At 38.9% G+C, this 25,983-nt stretch overlaps 1 protein-coding gene across 1 annotated transcript in view; it reads right to left on the bottom strand.

Annotated features, from left to right (window-relative positions):
• Window positions 1–25,983, bottom strand: part of POSH (SH3 domain containing ring finger posh) — a 372,146-nt gene that overhangs the window by 233,334 nt on the left and 112,829 nt on the right. The window contains exons 5-6 of the mRNA XM_090379928.1: window positions 23,483–23,523; window positions 14,578–14,666 (exon numbers count right to left, since the gene is read on the bottom strand). Coding sequence (XP_090236054.1) covers window positions 14,578–14,666; window positions 23,483–23,523 — 130 coding nt within the window. The remainder of the gene's footprint in view (window positions 1–14,577; window positions 14,667–23,482; window positions 23,524–25,983) is intronic.

Raw genomic sequence — 25,983 nt, 5'->3', positions numbered from 1 at the left:
TATTCCGTGTATCCTCCTCCAAGCTAGCAGTTTTCTGACTCGCCTAACTCTGCCTCTATAGCATCAGCAAATATTCTTGCACCCTTTCTATTTAAGTGTATCCCATCCCTGTAGAAGTAGTCTATCCTGTTAACAAGCACAGACCAAACAGAAAAATATTACCCCTTGAACCTTCCACAATCTCTCCAGGGCCAAACTGATCGACAAAGCTCTCATCATATACTCCCTCCTACCGTGTCTGAACAGAATTGCTGACACTTTCAAATTCAACCCTAATTCATGGCTTTTTTTCAACAGTGACCTGTACTTGTTAAGTAATTCTGACAGTCTCCTACTCTTAATATCATTAGTGTCAACATGTACAACAATATCACCTTTTGTGCCCTTAAAAGATATCTGCTCTACAACATCATCAACCTTTGCCCCTAGCAGACATACCCTGGTCCTGTTCCACCTATCCTTTTTACACAATATGTTCCCCGTTTCCCTGACAATAGTAGTAGTAGTAGTAGTGGCATGTGATGCAAGAAAGCAAATGTATGAGCTTATTATGCAGCATCAGCCAAAAAAAAAAAAAAAAATATCACACCATTCCCTCCAAATGCCTGTCCAGTTCCTCCTTAAATTTATTCAACCTATCAACTTCCACGACACATGAAAGTTTGTTCCAGCAATTAACCACCCGCTGGCTAGAGGCAAATTTCTACACATCAATTCTACATCTGACCTTTCTTAATTTGAATTTATGTCCTCTTAGCTTCATAATCTGAACAAGTGGATGGATCCCATCAGAATTCAGCGTGCTAAACCCATTCAAGGCCTTATACACCTCAATCATATCACCGTGCAGGTGCTTAGTCTCCAGCCACTGCAATTTGCAGAATTTAAGCCTCTCTTGATAAGAGGATCCCTTCATTCCTCTCACCAATCTTGTTGCCCTTCTCTGTACACGCTCAAGTAAATCTACATCCTTCCTAAAATGAGGCCTCCAGACCTGTACGCAGTACTCAAGGCGTGGCTTGACCATTGCCTTATACAGAGGGATAATCACCTCCTTTTCCCTGCTAGCAAAATTCCTATATATCATTGACAAAACCCCATGACCTGCCCTGGCAGCCTGTCTGCATTGCTCAGAAAACTTCATATCTGCCTGCACAATTACTCCCAGGTATTTTTCATTTTCTACCACCTTAAGTGTAGTACCACACAGTTGGTATGTTTCTCTGGGGTTACTTATACCCATATGCAGTACTTTTCATTTGTCAAGGTTAAACTTCAGTTGCCACTTCTTAGCCCATCTGGCCAAATTATCTATATCCTGTTGCAGTAGCGCACTGCCATTACTGTCATTAACAACCCTGCCAACCTTTGTATCATCTGCAAACTTCGACATTAAGCCTGATATACCTTCATCAATATCATTGATAAATATACAAAACAACAGTGGACCCAACACCGAACCCTGTGGGACTCCACTAATAACATTAGTCCAAGAAGAGCAGCACCCGTTGATTACCACCCTCTGTCTTCTTGCACTTAACCATCCTTTTATCCATTGTAGCAACTTACCCTTAATACCATTCTGCTCCAATCTGTACAATAGTTTTCCATGTGCAACAGTGTCAAAAGCTTTCCTGAAATCCAAATATATGATATCAAAATTATTTTTTGCATCCAGTTCCTTTGTAACCATATCATAATATCCTATGAAATTTGTCAGACAAGACTTTCCCTTAACAAACCCATGCTGTGTCTGAATTATTGCTGCAATCTTGTCTAGATGATCCTGCAATGCATCTTTAACCAGCGACTCCATTATTTTACCCGGAACAGAAGTTAAACTAACTGGTCTGTAATTACTCGTGTCGCCCTTCGATCCCCCTTTGTGAATTGGGGATACATTTGCACATCTCCAGTCCGTGGGAACCTCCCCTGAGTCCAAGGATGCTCTCATAATTATGGCTAATGGTTTGCTTAGTTGCTTTGCCGCCTCCTTTAATATAACTGGATAGATCCCATCCACCCCAGGTGCTTTTCTTACGTTTAACTTCAATAGTTTCTCTTCCACTTTGCTCTCAGTTATTACAAAATCATTAACAATCCTGCTACAATTTGATAACCTTCTGCCATTTTCAAACCTTAATAATTCCTCACGTGTGAATGTAGATGCAAAATACTCATTCAGTTTGTTTGCTATCTGAGCAGGATCATCAACAGTCGAACCATCGATGTCAAGTGGACCAATCAGATTCACCCCTTCCTTTTAGAGTTTATACAAAGGGTACTAGGAAAGTTTTGCAATACAGCTTTGTTTATTTAATTTTTTCAAAGTAATTTCCTCTACATTCAATACACCTCTCCATCCTCCGAAACCAATCTTTAAACCAGTTCTGCCAAGTTTCACTAGGGAGTAAAGCACACTCGTTGTCGCAAGCCCGTAGAAGGTCCTCATCACTGGAAAACCGCCTCCCTTTTAGCTCCATTTTCACATGCGGGAACAGTGCAAAGTCGCAGGGAGCAAGGTATGGACTGTAGGGAGGGTGCTCGAGAAGTTTCAGTCCTGTCGTGGTCAAATATTCGGTGCAGGCTTTGGCGAGGTGAGCTGCAGCATTATCGTGATGGAGGTACCAGGTGTCCATTCTTGACTTTGGCCGCAGGTTCTTCATAGATCCAATGACTTTAGGCAGGCATTGTTCAGTATACCACTTAGCTGTGACTGTCTTCTGCGTGTCCAAAACGACACGTTCCACAATTCCACTCGATTTGAAAAATACAGCTATCATTTTCTTCTTTACAGATCGGGATTTTCTGACAATTACGGGTGTGTCGTCATCATCAAAGACCCAAACTTTGTTTTGAGCCTTGGTCGGCAGATCGTAATAGTACAGCCAAGTCTCGTCACCTGTCACGATGTTGTTCACATACCGAGATTGTCCCTTATCAAACTTTTTTAACATCTCCCGGCACCAAGTCACACGTCGTGTCATCTGCTCTTCAGTCAGTTGATGCGGCACCCAGAGAGAACAAAGTTTCTTCACGTGCAAATGATCTTGCAGAATCGAACGAATTGCTGGTGCATTTAGGCCCAAAGTATCCTCTATCTGTTGGAGGTCACTCGCCTGTTTTCGTCAAGCATTTTCCTCACAGCAGTAACGTTTTCCTCCGTAACTGACGTTCGTGGCCTTCCCGGCCTCTCCGAATCCTCCAGAGTGAAATTTCCCCTTTGAAATTCTCTATACCACCTGAATATCGTTGTACGATGTGGACAATCATCATCTAGTGCAAGAGTCATTTCTTCTAAGCACTGGTCTATGGTTAAACCACGCACAAAATTATACCGCAAAACTGTCCTTATCTCATTTCGTGACCACGATGCCATCGCAAGCACTTTACACTCTCACTACTAATGAATAACTGAGCCCATCGACTTGGCGCGGCGGCTACTATGCACGTATGAACATGTCTCAACATGCAGCAACAAGCAGCTTCCTGTGATTCATTGTTGCGTCATATTGCAAAACTTTCCTAGTACCCTTTGTATAAGTAAAGAAATCCTTGCTGTTTTTTCTTAGCATCTTTTGCCAAGGATTTCTCACCAACAACTACTAGTTCATGTGGGACCAGCGCATTCTGCCTTGGGGGTTGCCATTGTGTTGCGTGATGTTCAAGTACAAGCTCTGGTGTTGATGTGGGCAGCTGAGAGCTTGATGGGTCCCTCAATTTGGATTCTTTGAGGGCATCCACCCTGTCTTTCAAGCTCTCATATAGGCCCATTACAACACTGAGTTGTCACCTGATTTCCTCACACTCCTTACATCGCGCACACACAAAGACATTCCGCTTGGCAATATCATGTCCCGTACCTGATTGCTCCACAAACATCAAACAAACAGTGCATTTTAAAAGGCTGTGATTCAGTGGGCAACTGTGATTCAGTGCCCAAGTTTCACTTCCATAAGTCATGGTGGGGAGTATACATTGGTTCATAATTTTACTTTTCAGACAAATTGGAATATTGCTCCTCAGTATGTAACTATATTTCATGAATGCTATCCATCCAAGTCAAGAGAAAAATTCCAGCCATTTATCATTATTACAGCTAATGACTTGTCCCAGATAAGTATATGACTCCACTTTTTCAATTACTGCTAGTTCAATCATTATATCCATTTCTGTGGCATACTTGTTCATCATCTGTTTTGAATGAATATGGCTAAAACTTTTGTTCTAGCCATATTCATCCTTAGTCCAAAATCCTTACTAACTCTGCATAACTGATTAAGATTTTCCTCTAATTCTTTGGGATCGTGGCTTATGACTACAATGTCATCTGAAAATCATAAATGGTTTAGGTACTCTCCATTGACTCCTTGCTGTGACCAGTCTAATCTTCTGAAAGCTTCCTCAAGAGCAGCAGTAAACAACTTCAGAGATATTGTCTCCTTGTTGAACTCCTTTCTCATTTTTATACAAACCTTAGTGGAACTAATCATCCCCAATTTCCATGTGGCACCACGTTTCTGTTAGCCCTATTATGTCGATCAATTCGGCCCTGGAAAGATTGTGCAAGGTTCAAGGGGTAGAATTTTTTTCAGCCTGGACTGTACTTGTTAACAGGAGAGATTGCTTCTCCAGGGATGGGATACACTTAAATAGAAAGGGTGCAAGAATATTTGCTGATGCTATGGAGGCAGTGTTAGGTGGGTCGGAAAACTGCTAGCTTGGGGGGAGACAAAGACCAATAGATTGACAGTAGCCACTGGCAGAGGTGAAAGAGATTCTTGCACTGCTTCTATTAGAATGAGCAGAAGCCTGAAAAACAAGATGCATGGTATTTCAGAGACTGCTGGGAGCCATTGCGGTACAAGTAAACACATGGGTTGTGTTAGGGTAGCTAAGAATAGAAACAGCTGCAGGTATACTTGCGTGTACACCAATGCTAGGAGTTTAGTAAATAAATTTGATGAATTTGAGGTATTGCTCAAAACATCAAAGGCAGATATTGTTGGGATATCAGAGACGTGGTGTCACACAGATATAAGGGATGCAGAACTGCAATTTGGGGAGTACAACTTCTACAGAAAGGATAGACAAGATAGGAAGGGGGGAGGGGTTATGCTATTAGTTAAGAAACACATAAAAACCAAGGAAGTGAAGCCAGTCGACATCGCTGGACCGTGCAGTGTTGAGTCAGTTTGGTGTGACATAAGCATTGGGAGATCAAAATTGAGAGTAGGAGTGTGCTATAGGCCTAATGACTCTGATGAGTATAATAAGGAACTGTACAGGGAAATAGAGTGGGCCAGTAAATCAGCGAGTCTTATAATGGGAGATTTTAATTTCCCAGATATTGACTGGAATTTGGGGGCTGGTTACTCACACACTAGCAGGGCTTTTGTGGATTTATTGGATGATTGTTTTCTACATCAGCATGTTCGGGAGGCAACTAGAGGGAGGAATACTCTTGATTTGATTATCAGCAGTGATTCTTCATGCATTAAGAATCTGCAGATAAATGAACCACTAGGTGGCAGTGATCACAGTGTGCTGAAGTGGGATTTACTCAAAGAGGTGACTACCATTAGGGGTAAAGGGAAGGGTTATTGCTTCCGTAAAGGCGACTACGATGGACTGAGACAGTATTTAAATTTTATACAGTGGGACCAACTGATGATGTTACCAACAGCAAATTCAAAATGGGAAGCATTCAAAGAACTTATCTTGGAAGCTACTAGGCTTTACATACCAACTAAGAAATATTGTTCAGGGTTTAGGCAAAAATGGATGTCAGATGAACTAATGAGGCATATGGCAGAGAAGAAAAATGCATGGGATACTTACAAATTAACACATGACACAGAAGCCTATGATAGATACAAGTTGATATGCAACCAAGTTACAAAGGAGGTTAGGCAGGTGAAGGCAGATTACGAGAAATCTTTGGCAAGGGATGCAAAGAAAAACAGCAAAGAGTTCTTTACTTATGTAAATGACTCTATTGTTGGTGGGTGACTCTATTGTCAGGGAAACGGGAAACATGCTTTGTAAAAAGGATAGGTGGAATAGGACCAGGGTATGTCTGCCAGGGGCAAAAGTTGATGACGTTGTAGAGCGGATATCATCTTTTAAGGGCACAAAAGGTGATATAGTTGTACACGTTGGCACTAATGACATTAAGAGTAGGAGACCGGCGGAATTACTTGACAAGTACAGGTCACTGATGAAAAAAAGCCGTGAATTAGGGTTGAAATTGAAAGTGTCTGCAATTCTGCCCAGACACGATAGGAGGGAGTATATGATGAGAGCCCTGTCAATCAATTCGGCCCTGGAAAGATTGTGCAGGGCTCAAGGGGTAGAATTTTTTTCAGCCTGGTCTGTACTTGTTAACAGGAGAGACTGCTTCTACAGGGATGGGATACACTTAAATAGAAAGGGTGCAAGAATGTTTGCTGATGCTATCGAGGCAATGTTAGGTGGGTCGGAAAACTGCTAGATTGGGGGGATACAAGGACTAATAGATTAACAGTAGCCACTGGCAGAGGTGAAAGTGATTCTTGCACTGCTTCTATTGGAATGAGCTGCAGCCTGGAAAATAAGATGCAGGATATTTCAGAGACTGCTGGGAATCATTGGGGTACAAGTAAACACATGGGTTGTGTTAGGGTAGCTAAGAAAAAGAACAGGTGCATGTATACTTGTGTGTACACCAATGCTAGGAGTTTAGTAAATAAATTTGATGAATTTGAGGTATTGCTCAAAACATCAAAGGCAGATATTGTGGGGATTTCAGAGACGTGGTGTCACACAGATATAAGAAATGCAGAACTGGAATTTGGGGAGTACAATGTGTACAGAAAGGATAGACAGGATAGGAAGGGAGGAGGGGTTATGCTATTAATTAAGAAACACATAAAATCCAAGGAAGTGAAGCCAGTCGACATCGCTGGACAGTGCAGTGTCGAGTCAGTTTGGTGTGACATAAGCATTGGGAGATCAAAATTGAGAGTAGGAGTGTGCTATAGGCCTAATGACTCTGATGAGTATAATAAGAAACTGTTCGGAGAAATAGAGTGGGCCAGTAAATCAGAGAGTCTTATAATGGGGGATTTTAATTTCCCAGATATTGACTGGAATTTGGGGGCTGGTCACTCACACAGTAGCAAGGCTTTTGTGGATTTATTGGATGATTGTTTTCTACATCAGCATGTTCGGGAGGCAACTAGAGGGAGTAATACTCTTGATTTGATTATCAGTAGTGATTCTTCATGCATTCAGAATCTGCAGATAAATGAACCACTTGGTGGCAGTGATCACAGTGTGCTGAAGTGGGAGTTACTCAAAGAGGTAACTACCATTAGGGGTAAAGGGAAGGGGTATTGCTTTCGTAAAGGCGACTACAATGGACTGAGACAGTATTTAAATTCTATACAGTGGGATCAACTGATGATATTGCCAACAGCAAATTCAAAATGGGAAGCATTCAAAGAACTTATCGTGGAAGCTACTAGGCTTTACATACCAACTAAGAAATATTGTTCAAGGTTTAGGCCTAAATGGTTGTCAGATGAACTAATGAGGCATATGGCAGAGAAGAAAAATGCATGGGATACATACAAATTAACACGTGACACGGATGCCTATGATAGATACAAGTTGATCTGTAACCAAGTTACAAAGGAGGTTAGGCAGGCGAAGGCAGATTACGAGAGATCCTTGGCAAGGGATGCGAAGAAAAACAGCAAAGAGTTCTTTACTTATGTAAACTCTAGAAGGAAGGGGATGAATCAGATTGGTCCACTTGAGATCGATGGGTCAACTGTTGATGACCCTGCTCGGGTAGCTAACAAACTAAATGAATATTTTGCATCGACATTCACACATGAGGAGTTATTCAGCGAGGGGAATGCCAGAGGTGTATTCAACTCTAGCAGTAAGCTAGAGAATCTTGTAATAACTGAGAGCAAAGTGGAGGAGAAATTGTTGAAGATAAACACAAGAAAGGCACCTGGGGTGGATGGGATCTATCCAGTTATATTAAAGGAGGCAGCAAAGGAGGTAAGCAAACCCTTAGCCATAATTATGAGAGCTTCCTTGGACTCAGGGGAGGTACCCATTGACTGGAGATGTGCAAATGTGACCCCAATTCACAAAGGGGGATCAAAGGCTGACACAAGTAATTATAGACCTGTGAGTTTAACTTCTGTTCCCGGAAAATTAATGGAGGCACTGGTGAAAGAAGCACTGCAGGATCATCTAGACAAGACTTCAGTTATAGCTAGGACACAGCATGGTTTTGTTAAGGGGAAGTCTTGCCTGACCAATTTGATTGGATACTATGATGCAGTCACAAAAGAACTGGATGCAGGGAATAACTTTGATATTATATACTTGGATCTTAGAAAGGCTTTTGATACTGTTGCATATGGAAGACTGCTGCACAAATTGGAGCAGTGTGGCATTGGAGGCAAGTTGCTGCTATGGATAAAGGGGTGGTTGAGGGGGAGAAGACAGAGAGTGGTAATCAATGGACACTGCTCATCGTGGACTAATGTTATTAGTGGAGTCCCTCAGGGTTCAGTATTGGGGCCTTTATTGTTTTCTGTATTTATAAATGATATTGATGATGGTATATCAGGCTTAATGTCCAAGTTTGCAGACGATACAAAGGTTGGCAGGGTTGTCAAGGACACTACTGACACTATGCTGCTGCAACAGGATTTGGAAAGGTTGAGCAGATGGGCTTCGAGGTGGCAAATGAAGTTTAACATTGACAAATGTAAAGTACTACATATGGGAAACAGCAACCCCAGAGCAACGTATCAACTCTGTGGTACTACACTGACAGTGGTAGAGAATGAAAGGGACCTGGGGGTGGTGGTGCAGGCAGATATGAAGTTCTCTGAGCAGTGCAGACGAGCTGCAAGAGTAGCTCATGGTGTATTGTCAATGATATATAGAAATTTTTCTAGCAGGGATAAGGAGGTGATTATTCCCTTGTATAAGGCAATGGTCAGGCCACACCTAGAGTACTGTATACAGGCCTGGAGGCCTCATTTCAGGAAGGATGTAGAGCTGCTGGAACGAGTACAGAGAAGGGCAACTAGATTGGTGAATGGGACAAAGGGGTTCTCTTACGAAGAAAGGCTTAAGTTTTGCAAATTACAGTGTCTGGAAACTAGGCACCAGCGGGGTGATCTGATAGAGGTGTACAAAGCCTTGAATGGTTTGAGCATGCTCAATGCTGATGGGATTCTTCCTCTAGCTCAGAAAAATCACCTGAGAGGGCATAAATTCAAATTGAGGAAAGACAGATGTAGGATAGATGTGCGGAAATTTGCCTTTAGCCAGCGGGTGGTTGGTGGGTGGAACAGACTTCCATCCCTTGTCGTGGAAGTTGATAGCCTAAATAAGTTTAAGGCTCAGCTGGACAGGTATTTCGAACGAACAGAGGGGTGAAGTGGAAGTGGTTATTTTTATTTATTTATGTTACTCTTTTTTTTTTTTTTTTTTTTTTTGGCTGATGCTGCATAAGCTTGCTTTCTTGCATCAAATGCCTCTACTAATGCTAATGCTAATGCTAATGCTAAACTCTAGAAGGAAGGGGATGAATCAGATTGGTCCACTTGATATTGATGGGTCAACTGTTGATGATCCTGCTCAGGTAGCTAACAAACTAAATGAATATTTTGCATCGACATTCACACATGAGGAGTTATTCAGCAAGGGAAAGGCCAGAGGTGTATTCAACTTTAGCAGTAAGCTACAGAATCTTGAAATAACTGGGAGTAAAGTGGAGAAGAAACTGTTGAAGATAAACAGAAGAAAGGCACCCGGGGTGGATGGGATCTATCCAGTTATATTAAAGGAGGCAGCAAAGGAAGTAAGCAAACCCTTAGCCATAATTATGAGAGCTTCCTTGGACTCAGGGGAGGTACCCATAGACTGGAAATGTGCAAATGTGACCCCAATTCACAAAGGAGGATCAAAGGCTGACACAAGTAATTATAGACCTGTGAGCTTAACTTCTGTTCCAGGAAAATTAATGGAGGCACTGGTTAAAGAAGCACTGCAGGATCATTTAGACAAGACTTCAGTTATAGCTCAGACACAGCATGGTTTTGTTAAGGGGAAGTCTTGCCTGACCAATTTGATTGGATACTATGATGCAGTCACAAAAGAACTGGATGCAGGGAATAACTTTGATATTATATACTTGGATCTTAGAAAGGCTTTTGATACTGTTGCACATGGAAGACTGCTACACAAATTGGAGCAGTGTGACATTGGAGGCAAATTGCTGCTATGGATAAAGGGGTGGTTGAGGGGGAGAAGACAGAGTGGTAATCAATGGACACTGCTCATCGTGGACTAATGTTATTAGTGGAGTCCCTCAGGGCTCAGTGTTGGGTCCATTATTGTTTTCTGTATTTATAAATGATATTGATGATGGTATATCAAGCTTAATGTCCAAGTTTGCAGATGATACAAAGGTTGGCAGGGTTGTCAAGGACACTACTGACACTATGCTGCTGCAACAGGATCTGGAAAGGTTGAGCAGATGGGCTGAGAGGTGGCAAATGAAGTTTAACATTGACAAATGTAAAGTACTACACATGGGAAACAGCAACCCCAGAGCAACGTATCAACTCTGTGGTACTACACTGACAGTGGTAGAGAATGAAAGGGACTTGGGGGTGGTTGTGCAGGCAGATATGAAGTTCTCTGAGCAGTGCAGACGGGCTGCAAGAGTAGCTCATGGAGTATTGTCAATGATATACAGGAATTTTTCCAGCAGGGATAAGGAGGTGATTATTCCATTGTATAAGGCAATGGTCAGGCCACACCTAGAGTACTGTATACAGGTCTGGAGGCCTCATTTCAAGAAGGATGTAGAGCTGCTGGAACGAGTACAGAGAAGGGCAACAAGATTAGTGAATGGAACAAAGGGGTGCTCTTATGAAGAAAGGCTTGAGTTTTGCAAATTACAGTGTCTGGAGACTAGGCACCAGCGAGGTGATCTGATAGAGGTGTATAAAGCCTTGAATGGTTTAAGCATGCTCAATGCTGATGGGATTCTTCCTCTAGCTCAGAAAAATCACCTGAGAGGGCATAAATTCAAATTGAGGAAAGACAGATGTAGGATAGATGTGCGGAAATTTGCCTTTAGCCAGCGGGTGGTTGGTTGGTGGAACAGACTCCCATCCCTTGTGGTGGAGGTTGATAGCCTAAATAAGTTTAAGGCTCAGCTGGACAGGTATTTTGAACGAACAGAGGGGTGAAGTGGAAGTGGGGTTTTTTTTTTTTTTTTGGCTGATGTTGCATAAGCTTGCTTTCTTGCATCAAATGCCTCTACTAATGCTAATGCTAATGTCAGAATTATTTGTTATAACCAGGAGTTGAAATTCAACCATTTTATTGACAACACTCCTGACACTACTGTAGACACAGTTACGGCTATTTAAGCTTCTATCGTTTACCCTGACACACCCCTAAAAGATATTTAGGTTTGTATCTGAAGCTTTATCTTCCCCTGCATTTGAACCGTTGCTACCCTCAGAACATCTTATCAACATCGGCTTTTGTGGCAACAGACTAGAATTCTTGAGGTGAGTGCAAGCATCCATGTCATCAGAAAAATGCAGATCTAAAATATCCTTCTCCACTTAACTAGCAGTTTCTCTGATCCCTTAAATTATCCTCAATGATACTGACATAAAATCCTTGCATCACCTTTGTTCAAATGGATACCATCTTTACAAAATAGATTCCTTTTACCTACAAATCCATGGCATGCTGATAAAAATTCCATCCTCCCCCCAGAGTCTTGCAGATTCCCTCAAGATCTTAGTTAATCCACAAGGCATCTCTTCTATCGTGTCTGGGCAGAAAATGCCAAACAACACAAGGCTGAGAATGGCCACACCATAAAGGCTCCACTGGAAAAGGAATTATCACAAAGAGCCTAGAGGACCACTCATCTTGTTTTGTCACAGAACTGGACATCATACCCTTCAAAGTACATCATACTTTGAAGGGCTGTTTGTGAGAAAAAGACCAAGAGTGTTAGGTATGTCATTTAGACAGTCTGATATTCTGGTAGGAAAATGAATAATGTGTGAAGTCAAACAGAATTTGCAAAAGTCTCAGCATCTCACCCATCTGGGTCAATGTGACCCACATTGACTGGATCAACATGGTTGTTGTTGTTATTTGGTTTTTAGGAGCATTAGCAACTAAGGCCATATTGCTCCAGGGATATGCGGTGGTCATTCCCTGACCTTTCCGCATTCTCCATATTTGGTGATCATGGGCTTGAACCCCGGTCTAATCAAGAAGCGTGTGCTACGCGCTACCGCTCCTGGCTACCTGGCTACGGAGGCGCCTATCAACATGGAGGAATGGCAAGTGTTCCATCCATGTCGCTGACCACTAACTGGGACAAACAGACAGAAATTTTTTTTTTTTTTTTTTTTTTTTTTTTTTTACAGAGGGGCAACATTCCCCTGTGTTTTGTCACAGAACAACTGGACACATTTATCTGTTTTGTCGCTGAACTGGACTTTCCCGAAATTCGATAACTTAATTCACAAGTGTCACAACTATCAGTTCCACCGGCATTTTAGACTCTCAAGTAGCAAGCCCTAGTTTTTAATTAAATATCTGTGACAAGCCTCAGGGAATTCTATTCCAATTAATCACGAAACACATTTTTCCAAGTTCTGCCATGCAAATTTACAATGGCAGAAAAGATACTTCCATCATCACTAACTGCTACAGACCACCTTTATTGACACCACAATAGCTGTCACCCACATTTGACTGTATTGTGATTGTACCTTTGCAACTCAAAACTCTTCTTTGTGGGTACTACATCATCTCTGGAGACATTCTCACTTTTATCTCACATGTGAAATGCTAATGTGAAATCCACTTTAAAACAGAGTCCCGATCATTTCTAATGTACCCTTTATCTTGTCTAGGTAAGTTTTCATATGGATATTCACCAGGGTGGAATCCTCCTGTCTATCATTCTATTCTCAGCCTCATTCCCTTGCCTTCTGTAAACTTAAAGGTGCCTCCGTAGCCAAGTGGGAAGGAGCAGCAGTGCGTAGCACACGCTTCTTGATTAGACTGGGGTTCGAACCCGTGACCACCAAATACGGACGATGCGGAAGGGTCAAGAAAGGGACAAGACACCCCATATCCCTGGAGCAATATGGCCTTAGTTGTAATGCTCCTAAAAAATGACTTAAAAATTTGGTCAATATCTTGATCTGCTGAGGAAGCCCTCTAAAACAATATCACAACCAACAATTACCTTTAAATGCTTTAAAAAAACTACGTTGATCAATATTTGGTCTCACCATCAATCCTTTCAAATCAGCCCAGACGTCCACACGAAAAAAGAAAAATTAAAGTTGTAACTTGTCAAAAGGACGTTGGTATTGCATTTGACTTCAAACTTTTATTTAAACTCATTTCTCAAATGCAAATGTTAAAATTATTAAAAGAATCTGGCTACTGAAAAATCACTTCTGATTATCATAAGTGATTATTCACACATTAAGATGTTCCTTCATTATGAGATGCTCTCTTCCTCCTTATGATGGTTTCAGTAAGATACTTTAATGTCCCCAAGGGTATAAACTGATCTGGCATTTTCTAAAGAATTAAAACCACCATTAACACTTTTAGAATTTTATGCCTACTAATCATAACAATCAAATTTAAAACACCACACAATCACTTTCATAAAAGTGAAAATCATTACAAGAAAAACTGCACAGTCACACACCATATCTTTAGAAACACTCAATCCTAAAAACGAAGACCAAGCAAAGTTCTCAAACATATCATCTCATATTGGTGGGCCACATATCCATTTGTGAATTTACTTAAGTGATCCTCATGGTCCTTTCTTCAATCTGAATCTGCTAAAATGCAAAGAGAATTAAAGTCTTCACATTCATGGGAACTCATTGTTCACATGGGTTCCAGTTCCAGGTTTCAAGAGGTGAATTTGGTACGACATTTCAGAAACGATTTTACCTTATTTGAGTTACTCAAAAATAATACTCTTCTCTAAAAATAGGCTTATTTACTCATCTTTAAGAGACTTTAATTCTCTTTGCAAAAGAGTGAGAGAAAATCAAACTACCGGGTTGCCATTACATCTGAAACTTTTAATGGAAATTAATATTGCAAAGTCATATATCAGATATGAAAAAATTAATTTGTTTTGTGCCGTAATATATAAAACAATGTGCACCTTTACACTTAGAATGTATATACCTGTTAATTATTATAGAGTTAACAATTATTGATCACAGGTTCTTTTTTTTTTTTTTTTTTTTTTTGATTTGGTAGTTGTTGGCGCATCGGCTTCTGTGGCCATATTGCACCTCCCAAGGTTTTTGCAGTACTTTGATCCAAGCCCGAGGCGGGAATCGAACCCGCGACCTTTGGGTTGCCGGGCAGGTACTTTACCCACTCGGCTAGCCTGGTCGGCTTCACAGGTTCTAAAAAGAAAGCGACAGTTAAAGAATATAAAACTTTTTTAAGCCTCTCACAATATACCTGATGTAGTAGTTACAGGTGGGGTAACTTGCTGAAGACTATCTGCAGTAGGAGTAGGTGGAGCAATTCTAGATGGTCCTGGCTGTGTACTACGGAATAAAGTTAACTATTTTAGAAGAGATATGTATTGAAAAAACAACACTTTGTACTTTCATACTACAATTAACTAATTCATAAAGCATAGCTAACTAATTTACTTATAGATTAGATTTGGAGTAATAAGTAAAAAGAGAAGTAAAAAAAAAATCAAATCAACATTACGTATACTAGACAAAACCTTTTAAATTAACTAACAAACATCAAAAGATGTCATGCAGTATGAGTAATAAAATAAGGCTATAAAGCTATTTGATACAGTATATATTTAGCAACTGTCATGAGCAGAGGTTGGCATTAGCATTAATAGAGGCATACAATGCAAGAATGCAAACTTATGCAGCATCAGCAAAAAAAAAGTCCCATTTCACGCCTCTATTCGTTCCAAATGCCTATCCAGCTCAGCCTTAAATTTATTTAGGCTATCAACTTCCACAACAAAAGATGGCAGTCTGTTCCAAACACCCACTAGCTAAAGGCAAATTTCTGCACATCTTTTCTACAACTGTCTTTCCTCAACTTGAACCTATGTCCCCTCAGGTTCTTAATCTGAGCAAGAGGAAGAATGCCATCAGCATTCAGCTTGCTCAACCCATTCAAGGCCTTATACGCCTCAATTAGATCACCTCACAGGTGCCTACTCTCCAGGCACTGCAATTTGCAGAACTTAAGCCTTTCTTGGTAAGAGCACCCCTTTGTGCCCCTCACCAATCTTGTTGCCCTTTTTTGTACTCATTCTAGCAACTCTACATCCTTCCTAAAATGAGGCCTCCAGACCTGTACATAAGTGTGGCCTGACCATTGCCTTGTACAATGGGATAAATCACCTCCCTGTCCCTGCTAGCAAAATTCCTATATATCATTGACAAGACTCCATGACCTGCTCTGGCAGCCTGTCTGCACTGCTCGGAGAACTTCAAATTTGACTGCACAATTATCCCCAGGTCTTTTTCACTTTCCACTTCCATGAGTTCCATAGTACCACACAGTTGGTACGTTTCTCTTGGGTTATTGCTACCCATATGCAGTACTTTGCATTTGTCAATGTTAAACTTCAGTTGCTACTTCTCAGCCCATTTGCCCAACTTATCAAGATCCAGTTGGAGTTGCATACTGTCTTTACTGTCATTAACAACCCTGCCAACCTTTGTATCATCTGCAAATTTGGACAGTAATCCTGGTATACCTTCATCAATATCATTGATGAATACACAAAACAACAATGGGCCCAGCATCGAACCCTGGGGAACCATCCACTAATAACATTCGTCCACGAAGAGCAGTGTCCATTGATTACTGCTATCTGTCATCTCCCAATCAACCATCCCTTTATCCATTGTAGCAACTTAAGCTTAATGCCATACCTCTCCAATTTGTACAGCAGTCTTCCAGGTGCAAAAGTATCAAAAGCTTTCCTGAAATCCAAGTATATGATATCAAAATTATTTTTAACATTCAGTTCCTTTGTGACCACATCATAGTATCCAATCAAACTGATCAGACAAGACCTCCCTTTAACAAATCCATGATGTGTCTTCACTATTACTGCAGTCTTGTCTAGATGATCCTGTAATGCTTCTTTAACCAGTGACTCCATTATTTTCCTCAGAACCCAAGGGGAGCTATCATTCTCTGACTAAGCACAAAAGAGTGCTAAAACATGTCAGGGTGGTGAGAGGATTCATTCCCCTCACCATTTCTCACAAAATATTTATATGAATGAAAGCATTTATTTTAAGAGAGTAATAATAAACAAATAATAAATTTTCTGTTTATACTCCAGGACGACCAAACGGTCATAGGAGTTAACAAGATAGACAGAATACAAGAAATAGCACCATATTTAGAAGTCACAGGCTTGAACCCCAGTCACTCAAGGCACGTATATTTATGCACCCGTGCACATGACCCCTCGGCTATGATTACCGCTCTGAATTTAATGCAAAGAAGGAAAAGCGTGGTATGATTATAAATTGTGAAGGGGACACAGAATCCTACAGCAAGTACAAACTAGTATGTAATCAAGTTACACAGGAGATTAAGCATACTTAAACAGATTATGAAAGTGTAGCAAAGGCAGATTAAAAGAGGTATGCTTAATTTCCTTGCTATAAAAGCAGTGGAAAATTCTTTGGTTATACTAACATTAGAAGGAAAGGGAAAAATTCACAGGGCTTTTGTATTGGTGATTTGGCAAAAATATTACATCACGTAACTAGCAATGCAATGCATGGTGGTGGAACTGAAGTAAACAGTAGCTCGAAGGTACTAATCACGTAGGATGGCCTTTTTCTTTGGTTTATAGCTAAGAAACTTTATTCTAGCAAGGCTTAAGTTAAAATTCTATAAACAAACAAATGAATGGGACAGCAAAATACATATAACAAACTCAATAGCATAATATGTATTATTGCATTTAGGTATCTATTATTTTAGAGAATTATTCCCAAATTAAACAGAATTTAATGAAAATCATGGCTCAGACTAGAGCAGAAAAGCACAGACTCGCAGTAGAGTTAGTACTGTTGCAAGGGAGAACTGAAGGGAACATTTTTCCTACAAATAACAGCCTTAAATATTGTGCAACATTCAAACATGAGGAATTCTTAATGAATGGGGTGCCAAAAGCTTATTAAACTCTAACAGGGAGCTAAATGATTCTGTGATAACTGAGAAGAAATTGGAAGAGAAACTTTAAAGCTAAACTAAAAAAACGTTTTGGGTCATATTAGATCTATTCAATTACATTAAGGGAGGTAACAAAGAATTTAAGCAAACCCTTAGCCATAATTATGAGAGAATTTTTTGGTTCAGGTGAGGTCCCTCTGGACTGGAGATGTGTGCATGCATTCTCCGTTCACAAAGGTGGATTAAAGGCTGACACAATTAATTACAGACCTGTTATCTTAATTTCTTATGCAGGGAAAATAATGGAGTCATTGGTGCAGAAGTAATGCAGAACCATCCACACAGGATTGCAATTATACTACAGTCACGACAGACATTGGTCAGACAAGATGATCTTGTCTGACTAATACGAATTGATATGATTATGCAGTAACAAACAACTGGAAGCAAAAAATAATTTTAATAGCATATACTTGGATTTCCAGGCCTCTGTAGCCGAGTGGGCAGGAGCGGGAGTGCAGTAGCACACGCTCTTTGAGTAGACCGGGGTTCAAGTCCCTGACTGCTGAATACGGTCGATCTGTCAACCCGCACTGGACCAGCGTGGCAGATTATGGTCCATTTCCCTCAGCATGAATTGTTGAGGAGGCTTCCATCCTGCAGTGGGTTGATAATGGCTGCACTTTACTTTTACTTTCTTTTTACTTGGATTTCAGGAAGGCTTTTGATACTATTGCACATAAAAGCCTACTGTACAAACCAGAGAACTATGGCATTAAGGGCAAGTCACTGCTATAGATAAATGGATGAGTGAGTGGGTGAAGACTGTGTTTCTTAATGGACACTACCCTTCATGGATTAATGTTATTAGTCGAGTCCCTCAGGGTTCAGAAACAGGTCCATTGTTGTTTTTTATATTTATTATTGATAATGATGATGAAATATGAGGATCTATAAGTTTGCAGATGATGCAAAGATTGGCAAGGTGATTAATGAAAGTAATGATGGTATGATACTGCAACAAGGTCTAGAAAAATTAGTCAGATGGCCTGAAGAAATGGAAACTGAAGTTTAACATCGACAAATAAAAGGTAGCCTGCATGGGTAGCAATAATACCAGATTAACACATCAACTGTGTGGTACTAGACTCGGTATAACAGAAAATGAAAAAGACCTGGAGTAACTGTGCAATCGGATATTATGTTTCCTGAGCAGTATAGACAGCGAGAATAAATTTAACTGCAGAGGAAAACAAGGAAGTTCTATGAATAATATACAGGAACTTAGCTAGCAAAGATGTGATTATCCCACTGTACAAAGCAATATATTGTGCATTGGGAAATATATTGGGCAAAAAGGAAAGGTGGAATAGGACCAGGGTATGTCTGCAAGGGGCAAAAGTTGATGATGTTGTAAAGCAGATTTCATCTCTTAAGAGCACAAAAGCTAATATAGTTGTTCACACAGGCACTAATGACATTAAGAGTAGGAGATCTGAGGACTTAATTAACAAGTATAGATGAACGTTTAAAAAAAAAAAAAAAAAAAAAAAGTTGTAAATTAGGGTTAAATTTGAATGTGTCTACAATGCTGGCCAGACATGATAGGAGGGACTATATCATAGGTTCCCAAACGTTTTCGGGCCACCGCCCACTTTGCAAGACATAAATTTTGTAACGCCCCCATTATAACAGTTTTCTGCGTTCAAGCTGTTTGATATTTTCAACGTAAATAGCAACTAATGATACATTACTACTTATGCTGTTAAATTATTGAAAAAGTAGTGGCCAATATGTGCTTCATCTTGAACACAGTTATTGCTATTCCGATTTTGATGAAACATAGCCCATATGTAAAGATTGTAAAGTGTATGCTCGAATAACATTATGCACAGTTTCATACAATGTTAAATATGAAAATTCAGAATACATATTAGGAGATTGTATTACATTAGCAAGAATCTTATTGTAATAATCAAAATACCATCAAATGTATTAGAAAACTGTTTATTTCAAACTTACAAAGTAAAAATACAAAGAAAAAATAACAAATTAATATGAAGAATGAGCCTGATGCATTTTTAAAAGTTTGTTATTATCGGGTTCAACTTTCCTTAAAAACAGTCGTAAATCGCCACGCTCAGTTATATGCAATCGGTTCCTTTTCTTAGATGGTAAATTCGCTACAGCACTAAACCCACGCTCAGCCAAATAAGAAGATGGAAATGCAATTAAAAATTTCTGCACTATATCCCATAATCCAGGGTACAGTGTCAGTATTGATTTCTGAAGCCAGAACTCTTGGTATCCACTTTTGAATTTTATTTTTAGTTCTTCATTTGTTGTGAGTTCTATGAGTTCCGCTTCTAAATTTGATGATCCTGCTGTGTTTACATGTGAGAAAGGATCTAGAATCCAATTTGGTATATTCATGTTTAGATTAGTAAAATAATAAGAGGAGTTACTTATTGTTACTCCTCTTATTATTTTACTAATATTATTGTCAACGTAGAACATATTGAGTATTACAGCTCTGATTCATACTATTCATGTTTAGAATATCCTTGAATCGCTCATTAAAATCAGCATGGAGAACCTCCAAGTGTTGGCAGTATGTAAGTAAATCTTCCTTTTTGAGAGACACTGCTGATAAATTTGAAAAGTGGCTATATTACCCTCGGCCTAGATTCCGCTTGAACAGAAGTTTCCCCACAAAAGCGACAATAACGTTTTTTTTGTTTTAATTAAATTCCTTTCATCACCTTGTAATTGTAGATTGACTTCATTAAATATTTTATAGAGGTCTGTCAAATAACCGATGTCATTTTTGGATGTAATCAGGTTGGCCCGCAATCCGTCGTCTCTGTTTTCTAGGAACTCTAGTACTGAATCAAACAAATTGTAAAATCGATTCAGACAAATACCTTTTGAAAGCCAATGAACTTCTGTGTGAAGCACCAAACGATTGAAATCTTCATCGTTTTCACTACAAAGTTGGCTAAACAATCTGTCACTCAATGAATTGCTTCTAATCTTGTTGACTGTTCTAGTAACGTAATGGAGCGACGTATGCAGGTTTTTACTTAAATTCTTCGCAATCAAATGTTGACAATGAAGAACACAATGTATAGTGAGTACATTTGGTACTGCTTGTTTCAAATGCGCTAAGAAACACTTGTGGTGCCCCGTCATTGCTGGAGCATCATCAGTAGCAGCAGACAAAATATTACGAATAGGAATGTATTTACACCAATGCCAGGAGTATAGTAAATAAATTTGAAGAATTTGAGGTGCTGATGAAGACATCAAAGGCGGATATTGTTGGGATATCAGAGATGTAGTGACACACGGATATAAGGAATGCAGAATTGGAATTTGGGGAGTACAATGTGTACAAAAAGGACAGACAGGATAGAAAGGGAAGAGGTGTGATGTTGTTAAGAAACACAAAATCTAAGGAAGTGCATCCAGTTAACATTGGTAGACAGTGCAGTGTTGAGTCAGTTTGGTGCAACATAAGCACAGGGAAAGCAAAATTGAGATTGGAATGTTATAAGCCTAATGACTCTGATCAGTACAACAAAAAATTGTACACAGAAATAGAGAGTGGGCCAGTAAATCAGATTGTCTTATAATGGGGGATTTTAACTTCACAAATATAGACTGGAACTTGAGTTGGTCACTCACACACTAGCAAGATTTTTGTGGATTTACTGGATGACTGTTTTCTACAGCAGCATGTTCGAAGGGCAACCAGAGGGAGTAATACTCTTGATCTGATTATCAGAAGTGATTATTCATGCATTAAGAATCTGCAAATAAAGGAACCACTAGGTGGCAGTTATCACAGTGTACTGATGTGGGATTTGCTCAAAGACATAACTACCATCAGAAGTAAAGGGAAGGGCTTTCATGAAGGTGACTACAGTGGTCTTGGGCAGTTTTTAAATTCTATACATTGGGACCAACTGATGATGTTACCTACAGTAAATTCTAAATGGGAAGAATTCAAGGAATTAATCTTGGAAGCTACTAGGTTTTTCATACCAACTAAGAAATATTGTTCAAAGCTTAGGCCTAAATGGATGTCGATATCAGTGGACTTGATATCGATGGTTTTATTGTTAATGATTCTGCTCAGGTAGCTGACAAACTGAATGAGTATTTTGCATCTACATTCACACATGGGAGTTATTAAGGGGGGAATGCAAAACGTTTATCAAACTCTGGCTGGGAGCTAAATTGTTTGGTAATAACTGAGGGCAAAGTGGAGGAGAAATTGCTTAAATTAAATGTAAGGCAGGCACCTTGGGTGGATGGGATCTATCTAGTTATATTGAAGAAGGCTGCAAAGGCAATAGGCTCTTAGCCATGATTATGAGGGCATCCTTGGACTCACGGGAGGTCCACACATACTGGACGTGTGTAAATGTTTCCACAATTCAGAAAAGGGAATTGAAAGGTGACATGAATAATTACAGACCTGTTAGTTTAACTTCTGTTCCAGTTAAATAATGGAGTCGCTGGTTAAAGAAGTAATGCAGGATCATCTAGACAAGACTGCAGTTATAGTTCAGACATAGCATGGCTTTGTTAAGGAGAAGTCTTGTCTCATCAATTTGATTGGATACTATGATGTAGTCACAAAGGAAATGGATGCAAAACATAATTTTGATTTCATATACTTGGATTTTAGGAAAGTTTTTGATACGGTTGCACATGGAAGACCTACTAAAAAAATTGGAATTTTAAGGGCAAGTTGCTACTATGGATAAAGGGAGGGTTGAAGGGAAGAAGAAAGAGAGTGGTAATCAATGGACACTGCTCTTCATGGACTAATGTTATTGGTGGAGTTCCCCAGGGATCTGTGTTGGGCCCATTGTTGTTTTCTGCATTTATCAATGATACTGATGAAGGAATATGAGACTAATGTCAGAGTTTGCAGATGACACAAAGGAGGGCAGGATTGCTAATAACAGTATGCTACTGCAACAGGATCTATAAAAGTTGGGCAGATGGTCTGAGAGTTGGCAACTGAAGTGTAATGTTGACAAATGCAAAGTACTGCATATGGGTAGAAGTAATCCCAGAGTAACATACCAACTGTGCAATACTACATTCAGTTGAGTGGAGAATGAAAAAGACCTGGGGGTAATTGTACAGTTAGGTATGAAGTTTTCTGAGCAGTTCAGACAGTGCAAGAGTAGCTCTTGGGGTCTTGTCAATGATATAAAGGAATTATGTTAATAAGGAGATGTATATCCCACTGTATAAGGCAATGGTCAGGTCACACCTTAAGTACTTCATACAGGTCAGGTCACACCTTAAGTACTGCATACAGGTCAGGTCTGGGGGCCTCATTTTAGGAAAGATGTTGCGCTACCAGAACAAGTACAGAGAAGGGCAACGAAATTGGAGAGTGGAAATTGGAAATTGGAGTTACAAAGATAGGCTTAACTTCGGCAAATTGCAACATCTAGAGACTAGGCACCTATGAGGAGATCCGATTGTGGTGGATAAGTCCTTGAATGGTTTGATCAAGGTCAATGCTGATGGAATTCTTCCTGTTGCTCAGATTCCACACCTGAGGGGGCATAAATTCAAATTGAGGAAAAACAGTTGTAGAATAGATGTGCAGAAATATACCTTTAGCCAACATTTTGTTGATTGCTGGAACAAACTTCCATTTTCCGTTCTGGAAGTTGACAGCTTAAATAAATTCAAGGGCTGAACTAGACAAACTTTTGGAGTGAATAGATGGGTGAAAGAGCAAGGGTTTTTTTTGTTTTTTTTTGGCTGATGCTAAATAAGGTTGCTTTCTTAGATCATGTGTCTCTACTAATGCTAATGGTAAAATTAATAAAAACAATATTCAGAGAGAAGAAATAAATTTTCTCAAAATTTATTTGTTACTGAAAACAATAGTTATACCGAAAACAACATTTGTTAATTTGATTATGAGCCTGTCAATCTACCATATCAGTTCAGGAAAGTTTTGCTGCAAAAATTTTCTGTGGTCATATAATTTATATTGGTCAAACAAAGGACACTTAAAGTGCAAGACTTAGAGAATTTTATTATTTTAACTTTTTATCAAATTTTTCAAAAAAAGTGACAGACTTTTGAGATTTTACTGTATCATTATATGGCAACCACTTCCTAGGAACTGCATTGTACTTACTTTGCAGAAAGCTTCATTAATGCCCGTGCACTTGTATTCATCTGAAATAAAAATAAAATTTTATTGATTTCAATTAATTAAATATATTCATTACCAAACTATCACCAAATACGTAGCTAGCAAACCAAGTGCACCTCTTAAATATTTGTTGTGCTACTACACTATTAGCAAATTTCTACAAGTTATAACTAATCAAATGGTGATGCTTAGAGAAGATGCCAAATTTTATGAAATTTCAAAAAGAATTTATAAATTATATGAATACATTCATAAGTGCTGCTGATCAGGAAACTGTCTATTCTTAATCAATGGCAATACACTAAAACAGCAAGTTTATTTCAATGCCGTACTGGTGTGAAAGTTATGTTCACTACTTCAAACCTACATTTCCCACATAACCTATCTAAACTTAGCATCCTTGACTTGATAATTATGTTTATGGCACTCTGATTACATGACACAAATATGTAAAAAGTAAATGGGCATATAATGTTTTACAATAAAAATATCGTAATAAAAATGTTGTGCTTATAAAATGCAAAATAAATGATGTTCTTCTGTCATAACTCATTTTAAAAATATGTTTAACAAAGTTATACAAATTAACATATAGGTGACTATTCATTACAAGCTTTCACTTCATGTTTCTATATATCTGCATTTTTATTTCACCAATGTGGAACACCGCTATCCCTATATATGGCCACTGTGGAACTTCTGCATATGTCCTGTGAGCCGTGTGTGTGTGTGTGTGTGTTGTGCAGGTTCCTTGACTCATCTCAGCAGACAGAATTAGCCACATGTTTCTTTGCTTGCTTGCTTGCTTGCTTGCTCTCTCTCTCTCTCTCTCTCTCTCTCTCCCCTCAGTGTTTATTCGGCACTTCTATAACCATCTTCATCTTTGCACTTTTGGCGATATCCATTTTTATTTATTTATAAGTAACTTTTTTCATCTGCTGAAAACCTGACTAGAAATAGAAAAAAATGTGAATTCAAGAGTGAAAATAAGCATATCAATATAGATCACATTAAGAAAACGCCTAGGAAAAACCCATTCTTAGAGGTAAAGCTGGAAGTTCTGAATCATTTCGATACAGGTGAATGTAGAATTGATATCAAAAGGCCCACAGGAAATGATTCTCAAATGAGAACCAGTTGTAATAGTGCTGACATAATTCCTAAAACCACAAATCTCAGTGTTACTAGTTATAATATCTCAATCTGATGCAATTAAAGAAAATAGAGAGTATGGTGTCAGTGTAGAGTGAATATTAGAAACAACAAAATGTGCCTCTGACAGGAGTGTTCATTTTTCTGCAAGTTGCGATGGTATGACAACTTTAAGAGTCTACAAAGATTCTGTAATCTCAAGGTACTGACACATCTAGCATCTTGACCAAACTGTTGCTAAAGAATTTCTGCCACTTTCCAAAGTAACAAATAAAGAAGGTTGCACACCAAAGTAGGGTTTTAAACTTGATAAACAGACCTGTTCTGTAAGCATATGCCCAATCACTTTTTCATTTGCATCAAAAAAAAAAAAAAAAAAAAATCAGATGTGTCTAAGTTTAAAGCTACCAAAGACCAAGATGCACACTGGCCTGGGGTGGGTACTTCTGGGAGCTACAATAGACCTCTTCTGGTTTATCCTTAAAAAATCTGTAGGTACTGAAAAGATGCTAGATTGCCTGTTGTTTGGAGGGTAAACAGGAATGCTTGAATAACAACAACTTCTAATGAAGTTGCTGAATAACTTCCAACTGTCACTGCCACTAGAAGGGCAAAGGCATCCCCCAAGCCAGCCCCAACAGACAAAACCATAATACAGTGCTGCATTACTTTCAAAACTAGCTTCAACATTTGCACTGAAACAGTACCTTGCTACTTTACTGAAATGTGATTTTCCTATGTCTATTCCATAAGTTTAAATTTCATTATAATGAAGTATCATTACAAGAAACCAAATATGCCAGTTCAATAATTTTTTTTTTTTTTTTTTTTTTCAAAAACTGATTGTATTCATATTTTCATTGAACTTCTCTTTAGCTGCAAAACTCTCAAAAATGTTTCTTATGCCTACACAATAAATTAACTTTTTAATAATACAGCATGGAATTTCCTATATACTGCATGGCATTTGTAATCCAAAAATGTTCGAATATTTAAAAATAGCCAATCAAACAGTTTTTAAAGGTAAAGAAAATCATTTTCCTTTTGTATTTTTTTTTTAATTTATTTATATGTGCAATCCAACCATTATTTTTTTGTTATCATTTCATGCTAACAAAATCATCTTATAAAAATAAAAAGGAAAGAAATGTATGCTTTTTGCATGAAAATACAAATAATTATTCGTTTACAAAATTTTAGCCTAAAACTCTGTTTAGAATAAAGTATTACAGGTACTGTACAGAATAGCTGTAAATGAAATTAAAAAATGAATGGCAATTTTAGTATTACCACCTGATAACAAATTCAACTATGATCTTCCAAATGTTTTC

The sequence above is a fragment of the Mastigoproctus giganteus genome, chromosome 8, assembly GCF_048544385.1.
Source record: "Mastigoproctus giganteus isolate SK-2022 chromosome 8, ASM4854438v1, whole genome shotgun sequence".
Classification (NCBI taxonomy): domain Eukaryota; kingdom Metazoa; phylum Arthropoda; class Arachnida; order Uropygi; family Thelyphonidae; genus Mastigoproctus; species Mastigoproctus giganteus.
Note: the sequence above shows the minus strand (reverse complement) of the source record. Positions and strands in the feature narration are given on the sequence as shown.